This window comes from Podarcis tiliguerta (assembly GCF_965153285.1).
Source record: "Podarcis tiliguerta genome assembly, chromosome: 2".
Classification (NCBI taxonomy): Eukaryota; Metazoa; Chordata; class Lepidosauria; order Squamata; family Lacertidae; genus Podarcis; species Podarcis tiliguerta.
The window spans coordinates 18,564,242-18,578,827 of NC_139535.1; the positions used below are offsets into that span (position 1 = coordinate 18,564,242).

The 14,586-nt window shown below is 45.7% G+C and overlaps 1 protein-coding gene across 1 annotated transcript in view; it reads right to left on the reverse strand.

Moving 5' to 3' along the window:
- GABBR1 (gamma-aminobutyric acid type B receptor subunit 1) overlaps positions 1-14,586 on the reverse strand; it is a 190,217-nt gene that overhangs the window by 97,889 nt on the left and 77,742 nt on the right. The window contains exon 3 of the mRNA XM_083424773.1: positions 4,115-4,199. Within this exon, the coding sequence (XP_083280899.1) occupies positions 4,115-4,199 (85 nt within the window). The remainder of the gene's footprint in view (positions 1-4,114; positions 4,200-14,586) is intronic.

Below are 14,586 nucleotides of genomic sequence, written 5' to 3' on the forward strand. Positions count from 1 at the left end.
CTTCCAACAGCTTAACCTCATCCCAAAAAGCGCCCTGCTCCATTATCTCCCAAGACAGATGGATGCCAGCAACATGCAGCAGTTACAGCTGGATATATGCTGGAATATCTAGCTAAAGTCAGCTTTTGGGGGTGGGGTGGGGAGTAGGGGTTCCACTCTATCTGAATGGGTGTTTCTCCAGTGTGGTGTAGTGGTTAGGAGCGGTAGTCTCGTAATCTGGGGAACCGGGTTCGCGTCTCCGCTCCTCCACATGCAGCTGCTGGGTGACCTTGGGCCAGTCACACTTCTCTGAAGTCCCTCAGCCCCACTCACCTCACAGAGTGTTTGTTGTGGGGGGAGGAAGATAAAGGAGAATGTTAGCCGCTTTGAAACTCCTTCGGGTAGTGATAAAGCGGGATATCAAATCCAAACTCTTCTTCTTCTTCCTTCCCCAAACAGTTTAATTTATGTTTACAATGGTACCTCAGGTTACAAACGCTTCAGGTTACAAACACTTCAGGTTACAAACTCTGCTAACGTGGAATCAGTACCTCAGGTTGAGAACTTTACCTCAGGTTGATAATGGAAATCGTGTACCGGTGGCGCGGCGGCAGCAGGAGGCCCCATTAGTGAAAGCGCGTCTCAGGTTAAGAACGGTTTTGGGTTAAGAATGGACCTCCGGAACGAATTAAGTTCGTAACCCGAGGTACCACTGTACTTGGTCATGCTTTCAGCTAAACAAGGGAGAGAAAGCAGAGGAACTTGAAAAGCCCCGGAAAAGGATTGCAACAGCAAAAAGATGCCAGAGCAGGTGAAAAACAGATCCCTATCTTTGGCAACCAGCTAAGCCAGGAAGGGGGGGGGGGAATTGGCACATCCTTAAATGTACACACAGCCAGTACTTTCCTGACTAGCTGATGGATGTGCTGTTGGAGACTTCCTCCGTCATAAAAGAGCCACTCGGCAGAGCCAACTTCCCAATAAAGAACATTTTAAAATAATTATTCAGCCACAAAATCCATACTGTTTTACTGTAAGGGCCACACTAGACAAGATGCTAAATGCATCACTAGAAAGCACACCATGTTTTTTAGAAAAACCAATAGCAGAGGGAAAGGTTAAAACGCCAGTGTCTACAGGAGGAGGTGAAAATCTCTCTCTCTCTCTCTCTTTCTCTCTCTCTCTCTCTCTCTCTCTCTCTCACACACACACACACCTTAAAAAAATGCCAGCCACAGCATGCTTTCTTATGAAACATTCAACATTCAACATTCAACAGCTTTGGGCAAAACTAAACAACTTTTGTGTCCAGATTTTCACTTTTTGAAATATGGCAACCCTAAATATTAAATAACTTTTGTCATGTTTGTAACCCCTTTTGAGTGTTTTATCCTTAGCTCTGTTTTCTCTATGGATATATATTTTTCTTGAGGAGAGCAGAACTGCCCCCCCTTGTGTCAGAAACTCCCATGTTTATTACAATTCTACCTTATCCTTCCCTAAAGATGCTCAGAGTAGTTACCACATTTTACTAGGTAAAGGTTAAGGACCCCTGGACAGTTAAGTCCAGTCAAAGGCAACTATGGGGTTGCGGCGCTCATCTCACTTTCAGGCCAAGGGAGCTGGCATTTGTCCACAGACAGCTGTCTGGGTCATGTAGCCAGGAGGCCTAAACCGCTTCCAGTGCAACAGGACACCATGACAGAAACCAGAGCGCACGGAAACACCGTTTACCTTCCCGCTGCAGTGGTACCTATTTATCTACCTGCACTGGTGTGCTTTCAAACTGCTCGGTTGGCAGTGGTGAGGTTCATGAGAGAGGGGTGGGTGGGATTTGAACCCAGGACTCTCCCTGGTCCTATAATGCACACCCATCATTCTTCTTGATACCGTCTCAGGAGTGGGTGGCAAGTAGAGTTGCCCTACGTCCTGAATTTCCAGGGCATAGTGAGTAATGTCCGGACGGAAATCGCTTAAATGTCTGTGAAAATCTGGAAGTATGGCAGCCCATGCTGGTAGTGTAGATTTTGGTGAATTCCATTAGAAATAGCTGAAACATTTATTTACAAAATCTCCACAACTTTGGCAAACAAGAAGAAGCAGCCCCTGCAGTAACAGCTGCAACGCTGGATGGATTTGCTTACAGCTCAGTCCTCATAAATATTCTTTTATGCTGGCTAAAAGAATGTTCCGCATCAGGTTTTTACCACAAACAAAGATCCCTCTTTCCATCATAAAAGCATCACATGCTGAAATGAGGAAACAGCACAAAAACTCCATCCAAAATATAATCAAGCAACAACTCCAGGCCAAATACGCCACAGCTCATGACAACTAACAGAGGCAACAAGTGGCGAGGGTGGCCCTGTGTCCTACTTTATGGATGGCAGTCCTCCATTTTACCTCAGGGGACTATCCTTTATTTACCGCAAATAGTTACCAAGCTGTTTCCTGTAGCCTGTTTCTGATTTCAGGTTGTGAACTGCCCTAAGGATCTACAGAAAAGGGTATACACATCAAATAAATAAAAGTAAAATAATACATAATAGTTAAAGCAACTGTAAAGCGGGGCAAAGGATGACTGTGACAACTACTGGCGTGACCGCCTGAAACCTTCATGAACATTCCAGCTTCTTCAGGGAACAAAGCAGTTAGGCAGTTTGCAACTCAGATTCTCTGAGGGAAGGGAGAGTTGTCGCTTTGGCTGGCGTTAAACCACACAGCTTTGGACAGGGGCAGACTAAGGACTAGAAAGAGGTCCCAGAAACGCAGGGAAACTGTGGGGCGGGGGATACAATGGATACACAGAGAGCAGACAATGGACTGAGAGGCAGGAATTTGAGGGAAGGAGGACTGGTGGGCACACACAACATGGTTAGGCAATTCTGGGGGACCAGAACAACAACAACAAACCTATGGTTACGTGAAACATACCCAGTTCATTCTCTAGACAGTTCATTCATAAGGTCCATACGTGTATAAGTGTCTATTCAACCTGTCTGTTCATAGAGTCCAATAATCCACATGAAGGGTTGTTACAGTTCCACAGAACCCTTTCACAGACACTTATACATGTATGTACCTTCTGCATGAACTGACTAGAGAATGAACTGATCCACTGGGTGGCTTCGAGAACACTGTCCAACCATCTCGTCCTCTGTCATCCCCTTCTCCTTGTGCCCTCCATCTTTCCCACCATCAGGGTCTTTTCCAGGGAGTCTTCTCTTCTCATGAGGTGGCCAAAGTATCGGAGCCTCAGCTTCAGGATCTGTCCTTCCAGTGAGCACTCAGGGCTGATTTCCTTCAGAATGGATCGGTTTGATCTTCTTGCAGTCCATGGGACTCTCAAGAGTCTCCTCCAGCACCACAATTCAAAATGAATTACAATGAATAGTATACCTTATTTATTCAAAAGTATAGTCGGTTACATCTTGTGTGTTTATTGAGTTCTGGGGGTCCAGCATCTAAGCTGGGCCCTGCCACCTGCTACTGCCCCAACCATTCAGTTCAAATTTACAGAGGGGCAGTCACAGGCAGGCAGAAACCCACCATTTTGACATTCCCACAGTGCCTCAGAGCAATGCAACTCTGTGGGCATTGTGCGAATGTCAAAATAGCTGGCGCTCACATGAGCCCCTCTCAGAATGTGGTGATTTGCAACCTGGTGTGGTGGCGGCAGCGATAAATCTGCCGATTGAGGGAGTACTAGAAGTAAGGTGGGGCAGATCCACTTGTCCAGGGAGGTCCTCACACCAGGAGGAGTCCTTGGAGGAAAGGTTGGGTTGAAAACAAAGAAGGCTTGAGGAAAAGGTCAAAGCGGAGAGGGATCTGAGGTAAGTTCAGCACACGCGCTTGGGCCTAGCCGCTCGGTATCCTTCGGCTGCAGGCTTCTCGGCAATATTTTAACTGCTGAATAAATAATAAGAAACGCTAACAATGTCAAAGGCACAGGAACACAACGAGAAACGGTTGTTTGCGCAGACGTTTAATGTGTGATGCAAACTGGGAGAAGTGTCTGGGAAGAACCAGCCTTCAGCTGTTCATTCATATGCACCCCACAGGGAATTCAGCGAGCCAGAATTGCAGCTCCTTGAGCAGATGTGGGGAAGCCGGGAATGGGAACAGAGGTTCTTACCTTCGGAGGTGTTCAGGTGAAGCGCCCCGTCGCCAGGCAGCGGTGTCGTCAGCGCCAGCAAGCTCAGCACCAGGAGAAGCGGCATCTGAGGACAGGAAGAGAGGAATGTGACCTTAGGAACGGTACACATTTGCATATATTGACCAATTTTGCATGGCTTTATTCTCTGTCCGGTCACCAAAGAAGGCCCATACGTCACACAGTCGTACCTTGGTTATGGAATGCTTTGGTACTCAGGCATTTTGGCTCCCAGATGCCACAAATCTGGAAGTGAGTGTTCCAGTTTGTGAACATTTTTTGGAAGCTGGATGCAGGAAGCTCCTGCAGCCAATCGGAAGCCGTGCCTTGGTTTTCGAACTGTTCCGGGAATCGAACGGACTCCCGGAATGGATTAAGTTCGACAACCAAGGTACCACTGTATATATATATATTTCCTGTACTGCTCCAGTGCTGGACATGTGGCCACTCAGAGCAGGTATTCTGCTTCTAGGGGGCTTCTAGGTGCAATCCTGCCTCTCCCTCACACATTCACTGAATGTGGAAGGGCATTCATTGGAACATCCATGTGAAGTCAGAACATTCATCCGTCTAGCCGGGGTTGTCAGCTCTCCCCAGCAACATGGTGACCATGTTGACCGATGGCAGTGGGGACTGAGAATGGGGACATAACACAGATGTGCTCATCTATTTCCACAACCTTAAGGGGCAAGGCCATAGCTCAGCGGCAGAGCACCTGCTCTGCAGGCAGAAGATTGCCAGTTCAATTCCTGGTATTCCCAGGTAGGGCTGAGACAGACCCCTGTCTGAAACCCTGGAAAGGTAGTCAGTGTAGACAATATTGAGCCCAGATGGGCCAAAGATCTGGTTCAGTATATCGCAGCTTTCTATCCTATGCTCCTGTTTTCTAAGTGCAAATTCGCTGGAGGCCAAAGTGCTGTGCCCAATACCAAACTCTGCATTTGTACAGTGAGATTGTAGCATAACAAAATACAAGCGACCCTGTTTGTAATCTCAGCAATATCCCACATTTTCCAAGTTGCCATCTTCCTGAAAGCTCTGACCTTCTGGTAGCTGAACGCATGGCTCAACAGCATACTCCGTGCATATGATGTGTTTTCCTAACAATAAGCAGTAAGAAGGTAATCCTTTTCTTTTAATTTAAACTTTAAATACTATTTTCCATTTCCTTTCCTTTTAATTTCGCAACATCTTGATTCCATAGTGCACAACAACAGGAGAGATCTGATTAAATCCATCGATTTAACTCCCCTCCCCTTCTGCTCATATCATGATTTAATTTTGCCTTAAGGACATTGTCTTGTGCTTTATTTATCTGTTCCTTAATAACTAGGTTTTTTTTGAATAAATAAAAAAATAACCACTATCTGGCACACACAATCCTGACAGCTGTTATCATAAAAGAGGCCAGTTCTTTCCCTATAAGAACATAAGCACCATCTTAAGTGCATATTAATAAATCCAAGAATCTTTTCAATTTTCATTATTTATTTCCCAGCAGCGCTTCTTTGTTAGTCGACCATCTACATTATAAATGAAACAAATCTCCTTTGTGTGTGCTTCTGTACTTACAGCCCCTTGAAAATGTTGTTCCCACTTGCGATATTGCAATATGTATGGGGTACTGTACCATCTGGGCAACATTGTGAAGCGGTTCTCCCCCCCCCCCTTTATCCATATTCAGCGAAAAGCAGTGCCCAATTCCTCAAAAATATTACCACACATGCATAGGTAGCTTTCCAGATATGGCTGGTTTGCCAGCTACAGCTTGCTTTTGAACAGAGATTACGTGGTCGCTGTACTCCATGCTCTGGTAACTTCCAGACTGGGTTATTGCAATGCGCTCTATGTGGGGCTGCCCTTGAAGATGGCTCAGAAACTCCAATCGGCCCCAAATACAGCAGCTGGCTTGATGGCTGGGTTTCCATTTAGATTCCATATTACCCCGTTTTTAAAACAGCTGCACTGGTTGCAGGGGCACCAATTTTCAGTGAGGCGGCCAGCCCCCCTCAATATTCCACAGCATACAATGAGCCCTGGCAGGCTTTCCTGCAGCTACATTGGGCCCCTCTGGGCCTGCCTGTGGCTGCGACAGGCCTTGTGGAGCCTGTTGACATTTCCTTAAGGAACAGACTTGGGATTGTTACGTGTCACATGTCTCTTTACATTCCAGAACAGTATGCTGGGAACTTCCCTTGTGTGTATAGCTTTTGCTTTTAGCTGTTCTCTCATGCTTCTTTGTCCTGATTTATGATTAATAAATCTGTAGTTGTAGTATGCTTCCACAAGCCTCACACCTATTCTGTGCGCCCTGGCTCAGAAGCCCGGGTCGCTGATTTACGGAGCAGAGGTGTGTTAGGATATTTCCGTTCCACCTTAAAAGGGAGCAGGATGTTTGTGTCACAGCCTGCGTATTTCCTGTCTCACAGGATGTTTCTGTTGTGTCTTTGCTTTCGTTTCTCACTCACTGCCAGACATCTCTAGCAGACAGTCATGGTTTTTCTCTGTTCTGATCAACGCTGAATAAACCTCTAAATAATGCTCTCCTGGGTGCATCTTTTGCTGTGCATATCTGCTGATAGAGTGTGCAAGAGCTCTGGATCTTTGGCAAGCTATTTCTGGAGCTCCTGTCGCTAATTGCTGATACTGCGTGTCTATGGGAGGTCGATGGAAGTCCGGAGACGACGTGGAGTCAAGATGGACTATATCTCCCTGGCAGTATCCCAACAAGGTGATGGTCTTCGCAGCAGGACGGCTGGAAGGAATGACTTCCTCCCGCTGCATGACATCACATGCTCATGCCAGCCCCCCCCCCAAAGTTGGGCGGAAACCAGCACATGTGACTGCTTGCCAGTTCATCTCTGGGCCCACTTCAAGATGCTCACATTGACGTTTAAAGCCCTAAACAACTCAGTCCGCAAATACCTGAAAAAGCACCTCCTTCCCCACAGACCTCCTTGGATGCTAAAATGAGCCCTCTCGGTTGTTTCGCCACCCTCAGATGCACAGGTGACACAGGAGAGGGCATTCTCTGTGGCAGCAACTGAGTTGTGGAACTCTTTCCCCACATTTTGCCTCCATTAAACCGTTCCTGGGCAAATGCTGAAGAAAAACCTCTTTACCCTGACATTTGACACCAGAGAGATACCTTCTGAAGGCCCACCTTATTTCTGTGTTTTCAACATTGTGTTTTTATTGTTGTGACCCATCCTGGAATTAAAGATTAAGGAATCGGGCAGGTGATTAATGATGATGATGATGATGATGATAAATTGGGTGATGCAAGTTGAAAGCCTCCCCCACCCCACCCCAGGTCTCCAATTCCTGTCAGTTTTCTCCTCCAACTGCCTTCCCCCAGCCCTGCAACCCACACGAACCTAGAGGGTTGTCTGACTCTCAGAAGCAGCTTTGGGTAGTTGGAGGGTGGGAGGGGCTGCAATGGGAAGGAAAAGGAATTCTACTCCCATATCTGCACAGTCTGCACCACCTTTTCCACCTTTCGCCACTTGTTGACATGTGATTGTCCAAATCTGCATTCATACATGTAGGAAAAACGAATTCTTCTTTAACAAAGTGGAAAGGGAGACGGACTAAAAAAAGAATAGTCTTCAAACAAAGGAGTGCTTACTGCCAAGGCAGGGGAAGCTGTGGCCCTCCAGATGTTGGCGGACTACAACTCCCATCATTCTTGACCACTGACCATGCTGGCTGGGGCTGATGGGAGCTGGTAGTTCAACAGTATTTAGAGGACCACAGGTTCTGTAGAATCATATTATGGTAGAGTTGGAAGTAACCCTCAAGGGTCATGAAGTACAACCACCGGCAATGCAAGAATCTCAAATTCTTGCACACTCATTTTCCCTCTTAATTTTGTTGTATGTGAATGCCCTGTTATCCTCAAACAAGTCTTCTTTGTACCTTTAGATCACAAGAGGATGGGGGGGGCAGAATTCTGGCAAAAAAGCAGTGAGGAGGGTGCTTAGCCCTTTTTCCACAGGTGATTTTTAATTAATTAATTAATTAATAAATAATAATAATAATAATAATAATAATAATTTTTTATTTATATCCCGCCATCCCCAGCCAATGCAGGGCTCAGAGTGGCTAACAACAATAAAAGTAACACAGTTTACATAAAATCACAATCAGTTAATTGAAATGCATTCTAAAATCAATTCATTTTACACTTCCAACACGCATGACCTCCACACACACCCACACCCGCCACAACGCACTTGGCTTTCCAGATCTCCACACCCATGTCCTTCTGCGAAATGGTTACTTTCCCATCTCTTGTGTAGATGGTTCTGTAATAAGGTGACCAGCTGGCCACTTATGTGCTGCTGCCAAGGGAAAAAGAAAAAAGAAATGCGTGGCTAAAAATGAGAATACAGATTTGCCTGAAATTTGCATTTGTAGGTGCAAAGCTAAATAGGACTGCTACCTTTTAAGCTGGAAGGTAACACATCTGCCACAATAGTGGGGGAAGACGGCGAGCAGGTGGCCTGTGTGCCTGGTTTGCCCACTGCCTGGGCTCTCACCGTTGATTGGCAACCTCAGGACCCCTCCTGCTCTCCCTTCTTCAGATTACAGTGGTACCTCGGGTTACAGATGCTTCAGGTTACAGACTCCGCTAACCCAGAAATATTACCTCGGGTTAAGCACTTTGCTTCAGGATGAGAACAGAAATTGTGCTCCGGCGGCAGCAGGAGGCCCCATTAGCTAAAGTGGTGCTTCAGGTTAAGAACAGTTTCAGGTTAAGAGCAGAGCTCCGGAACGAATTAAGTTCTTAACCTGAGGTAAAGGTAAAGGGACCCCTGGCCATTAGGTCCAGTTGTGGCTGACTCTGGGGTTGCGGCGCTCATCTCGCTTTACTGGCCGAGGGAGCCGGCGTACAGCTTCCGGGTCATGTGGCCAGCATGACTAAGCCGCTTCTGGTGAACCAGAGCAGCGCACGGAAACGCCGTTTACCTTCCCGCCAGAGCGGTACCTTTTTATCTACTTGCACTTTGAGGTGCTTTCGAACTGCTAGGTTGGCAGGAGCAGGGACCGAGCTCACCCCGTTGAGAGGATTCGAACCGCTGACCTTCTGATCAGCAAGCCCTTGGCCAGGGGTCTGCAACCTTTAAGACAAAAAGAGCCACTTGGACCCGTTTCCGAAGGAAAAAAAAACTGGGAGCCGCAAAACCATTGTGACATTTGAAACAAATATATCTCCGGAGCCGCGATCTGACAGCGGGCGGGAAGGTGACGTCGGGATGGTGCGTGACTAATGCACGCACCGCCCCCATGCGACGTCACAGCCAGTACAGCGCCCACCACAGTAGGGAGTGTCGGGGTCCCCTCGCTAGTATCCGCCCCGGAGCCGCAGCAAAGGTGTAAAAGAGCCACATGCGGCTCCGGAGCCGCGGGTTGCAGACCCCTGCCCTAGGCTCTGTGGTTTAACCCACAGCGCCACCTGCGTCCCAGAGGTACCACTGTATAAAAAAACATAAGAACATAAAAAACTAAATCAGCCCACTGGCCCTTCTTGTCTGGCATCCTGTTCTCACAATGGCCTTGTGGGAAATCTGCCAACAAGGACCTGAGCGCAACAGCACTCTCTCTTCCAGCAAATAGAAGCACTATCAGCTCCAACTGCAGAGGTCTTTATCTTTATAAAGTGGACCGCTTTCCAGAAAAAGGGCTCCTTCAAAGAGAGGACCGCCCTCCGCTAAGTAGGACATGATGGTGCAGCCACTTTTCCAATGCAATCTGCTCTCTCTCATGTACACACACGTCGCTAATTCTGAGCCAAGGCTGCCGAGACACTTCTCCCAGCACAGACAGTGGCTATTTATATGATCATCTATTGACAGAGCACGGAGGGGAAAGTGAGGGGGAGAGGCGAGATGGGCCCCACACAATGAATGAGCTGGGAGGGACAAACTCTCCACGGCCACGAACAAGACCTCTGAATCCCCAATCACGTCATTGTTCCTAAAGACATTCTATTCCGTGAAACAATAAGAGAGATGAGAGGAGAAACAAGCGTGACGCAGACGCATCGCTTGTTATTGAGCACAGTCTGGAAATTAAAAGGCGAGGAGAGCACGTGGAATAGCAATGCGGAAGGAGAAAAGCGCGGCTGCCTCCTAGTGGACGTTCCTGTTAATAGTTGCTTTTTTAAAAAAATCCTTGCATCTGCTCCCCTCGTGTGGTCATTGGCTATCATTGCGAGTACACAGGATAGGTTTGATTTGAGGAAGTGATGCTTTTGTATTATGGTGCTGGAGGAGACTCTTGAGAGTCCCATGGACTGCAAGAAGATCAAACCTATCCATTCTGAAAGAAATCAGCCCTGAGTGCTCACTGGAAGGACAGATCGTGAAGCTGAGGCTCCAATACTTTGGCCACCTCATGAGAAGAGAAGACTCCCGGAGCAACTAACGCTTGTTGGTTTTCAAGAAGCTTTGTGAAAAAGATTGATAGAAATGTTGTTTAAAAGAAAGGTTAAGACTAAGAGAGATAAAGTGCAATATAAATGTAAGAAATGTGAGATGTAGTGAGATTATGGAGAATTGTCAGATAGGCTGATGGAAGTCCAAAAGATGCTTATGTTAAAACAAATGTTAAATTTGGATAAAATATTTGTTGGAAATTGAATAAAAATTATTTATAAAAAAAAAGAGAAGAGAAGACTCCCTGGAAAAGACCCTGATGTTGGGAAAGATGGAGGGCACAAGGAGAAGGGGACAACAGAGGACGAGATGGCTGGACAGTGTTCTCGAAGCTACCAGCATGAGTTTGACCAAACTGCGGGAGGCAGTGGAAGACAGGAGTGCCTGGCGTGCTCTGGTCCATGGGGTCACGAAGAGTCGGACACGACTAAAAGACTAAACAACAACAAAAACAAAAAACAAAAACCAGCGCCTGTTTTTTCAGCACTTTCGCTAGTTGCTGGCTTGTGCAACACAATATACAGAAGCTCGTCTCGTCTCAGAGATGCCTCCCTTCCCTTACTTAAGAGAGCAGTTCCTGCAATGCAGGGGGTTGGACTAGATGACCCTTGGGAGCCCATTTCAACTTTACAGTTCTATGATTCTTTGAAGGAAAACAAGACCTGGCCTGGTAAGTGCCAGTCGCCCCACCCCATATATCTGAAAACGAGGTCTGCGATCGCACCTCCTACCCATCAGGCTTGTGTAGTTTAGCAGGGGGGCAATATTATCACAATACCCATCATCTGATAGGCAGTGCATGCTTTCAGAAACTTATAGGAAGAACAAGGAAGAGGTTGTCAACCCAGCCTAACTCTACCTCTAGAATTGGTCCATGCCAGGGGGCAGATGGGAATGCAGATCTTATTGGCACACTCAAGAGAGAGAGAGCAGCACATGATTAAACCATGGAACTCACTCCCACTGGATGGCCACTGAAATATACTCTGTCGTGATTTCATGCTCTTTATTGCAGCTTGTAAAACAGTGACTGAATTGCCCCCCAAACCTCAGGCTTTTATATACATTATTTACACAATGAGTCCCGTCTGATTGGCTGATTCTGCTTCCCTCCTGAAGTCTGATTGGTCTTTTCCTGCAGTCCAATCAGTTGCTGCATTCTACAATCCTACCAGCCTAATAGGCTGATTAACTTCTTCCTGCAGCCTGATTGGTCTTCTCCTGCAAGCCAATCAGTTGTTGCATTCTAGCATCCTACTTGCCTATTGTTCTAGGATCCAAGGTTAGTATATAAAGGTAAAGGGACCCCTGACTATTAGGTCCAGTCGTGGCTGACTCTGGGGTTGCGGCGCTCATCTCGCTTTATTGGCCGAGGGAGCCGGTGTACAGTTTCCAGGTCATGTGGCCAGCAGGACTAAGCTGCTTCTGGCGAACCAGAGCAGCACACGGAAACGCCGTTCACCTTCCCACTGGAGCGGTACCTATTTATCTACTTGCATTTTGACGTGCTTTTGAACTGCTAGGCTGGCAAGAGCTGGGACAGAGCAAGGGGAGCTCATCCCATCGTGGGGATTCGAACCACTGACCTTCTGATCAGCAAGTCCTGGGCTCTGTGGTTTAACCCACAGTGCCACCCGCATCCCAGGTTAGTACATAACAGCCACCCATTTAAAAGAGGGTTGGACCAATTCATAAAGGACAGGCTCGTCAACGGCTACCAGCCTCGATGGCTATGTTCTGCCTCCACAATCAGAGACAGAAATGCTTCCCAATATCAGATGCCAGAAAGCGCAGGAGGGGATAGTGCGGCTCCTGGGTTCGAATCCTGAATGCTGGTAACCCACAGGTAAGCCACAGTGAGAGCAGGATGCTGGACTAGATGGGCCGCTGGCCTGATCCAGCAGGCTCCACTTTTGCTCTCACGAAAGTAAGACTGCATGAAAGGAGACCGTATTTGCACCCAGATCAGATGTGCAATTCTGAGCCACATTTGAATGTCCATTGACAGGTTGACAGTGTTGGGATACTGCCAGGGAGACAAAGTCCATCATGACTCCACGTCGTCTCCGGACGTCCATCGATCTCCTGTAGACACGCAGTATCAGCAATTTGCGACAGGAGCTCCAGAAATAGCTTGCCACATTCCAGAGCCGATGCACGCTCTATCAGCAGATAATGCACACAGCGAAAGATGCACCCAGGAGAGCATTATTTACAAGTTTATTTCTGCGTTGATCAGAACAAAGAAAAACATGACTGCCCAACAAATATTTAAGGATGAAGAAGGAAGAATTATTGCTGTACAGATCATTTGGCAAGGCGAAAAACTGCTAATAGTCGGGATCTATGCACCTAATGGAAATAAAGCTGATTTTTATAAAAAGCTGGAAGAAAAATTGTTTGAGTATATGGATCAAAAAATAATTATGATGGGAGATATGAACGGGGTAGTCTCAACAGAAATGGACAGGCTAAGAGATAAAGGGACGAAAGAAGGTAAATTACCTAAATCTTTTTTTGAAATGTCAAAAAACTGCAATTTGATTGATATTTGGAGGCTGAGACACCCACTTGAAAAACAATTCACGTTTTACTCAGAACCAAACCAGTCAATGTCCAGAATTGATCAAATTTGGATCTCCAATGATTTAACCCCAAGAATCATGCAAATTGAAATCCAGCCAAAAGTAATCTCAGATCACAACCCAATTGAATTGAAATTAAAAAGTTTTGAAGAAAGAACTTTTAGATGGAGAATGAACGACTACCTCTTAGATGATCAAAAAACTTTACAAGACGCGCAAAAGAAATTGACGGAGTATTTTGAAGATAACTGTAACAAAGGTACAAAGATGAGTATTGTATGGGACGCTAGCAAGGCGGTGATGAGAGGGTTCTTTATACAAAGGAACTCAATTAAAAGGAAGAATAGAGAAAAAGAAAAGAAGGAGATTTTAAAACAAATAATGGATAATGAGCAAAGACTAATCAAAAATCCAAACGATCCTAAAATCAAACAAAGTATTAAAGTGCTACAAACACAATTTGCTATGATAATAAATAAAGAGGTGGAGTGGAATATTAAAAAGCTAAGACAGAAAAATTTTGAATTTGCCAACAAATCCGGGAAATGGCTTGCTTGGCAAATTAAGAAGAGAAAAGAACTAAATACAATAAACAAAATTTCAATAGATGGAGAAGAGATAACCAATCCGAAAGGAATTAGAAAGGGATTTTCGGATTTCTACAAACAATTGTACAACAACAAGGATAAAAATAATTTGAGAAAAATAGAGAGATATTTAAAAGAAAAAGAGGTGCAGAAGATCCCGACAGAAAAGAAAGAAAAGCTGAACACCCCAATAGATAACGAGGAGATAATAGAGACTATAAAAGAGCTGAAAAAAGGGAAGGCCCCAGGACCAGATGGATTTACAGCAAGTTATTATAAAGAGTTAAGACAGACTTTGATGGCACCACTGAGGGAAGTAATGAATAATATTCTGAAAGAAAAGGAAATACCCGAGACATGGAAAGAAGCCTTCATAACCTTTATTCCAAAGCAAGATGCAGATCTAACACAAGTAAAGAACTACAGGCCAATCTCTTTGTTAAACACAGATTATAAAATCTTTACAGGAATACTAGCGAAAAGACTGAAAAAGGTTCTACAAGAAATTATCCATGATGACCAAGCGGGCTTCCTTCCAGGCAGACAGATGAGGGATAACGTCAGGAACATAGTTAATATTATAGAATACCTGACAGCCAGGAATGAGAAGCAGGCAATTCTGATGTTTGTAGACGCCGAAAAGGCTTTCGATAACATCTCATGGGACTTTATGTTAAAAAATTTAGAATACATGGAGGTGGGGGAGGACTTTTTCAATGGAATAAAGGCAATTTACACGGAACAAAGAGCAAAATTGATGGTGAATAGTGTAATTACGGAAGAGGTGGAAATATCGAAAGGTACCAGACAGGGATGTCCGCTCTCGCCTTTGCTGTTTATAC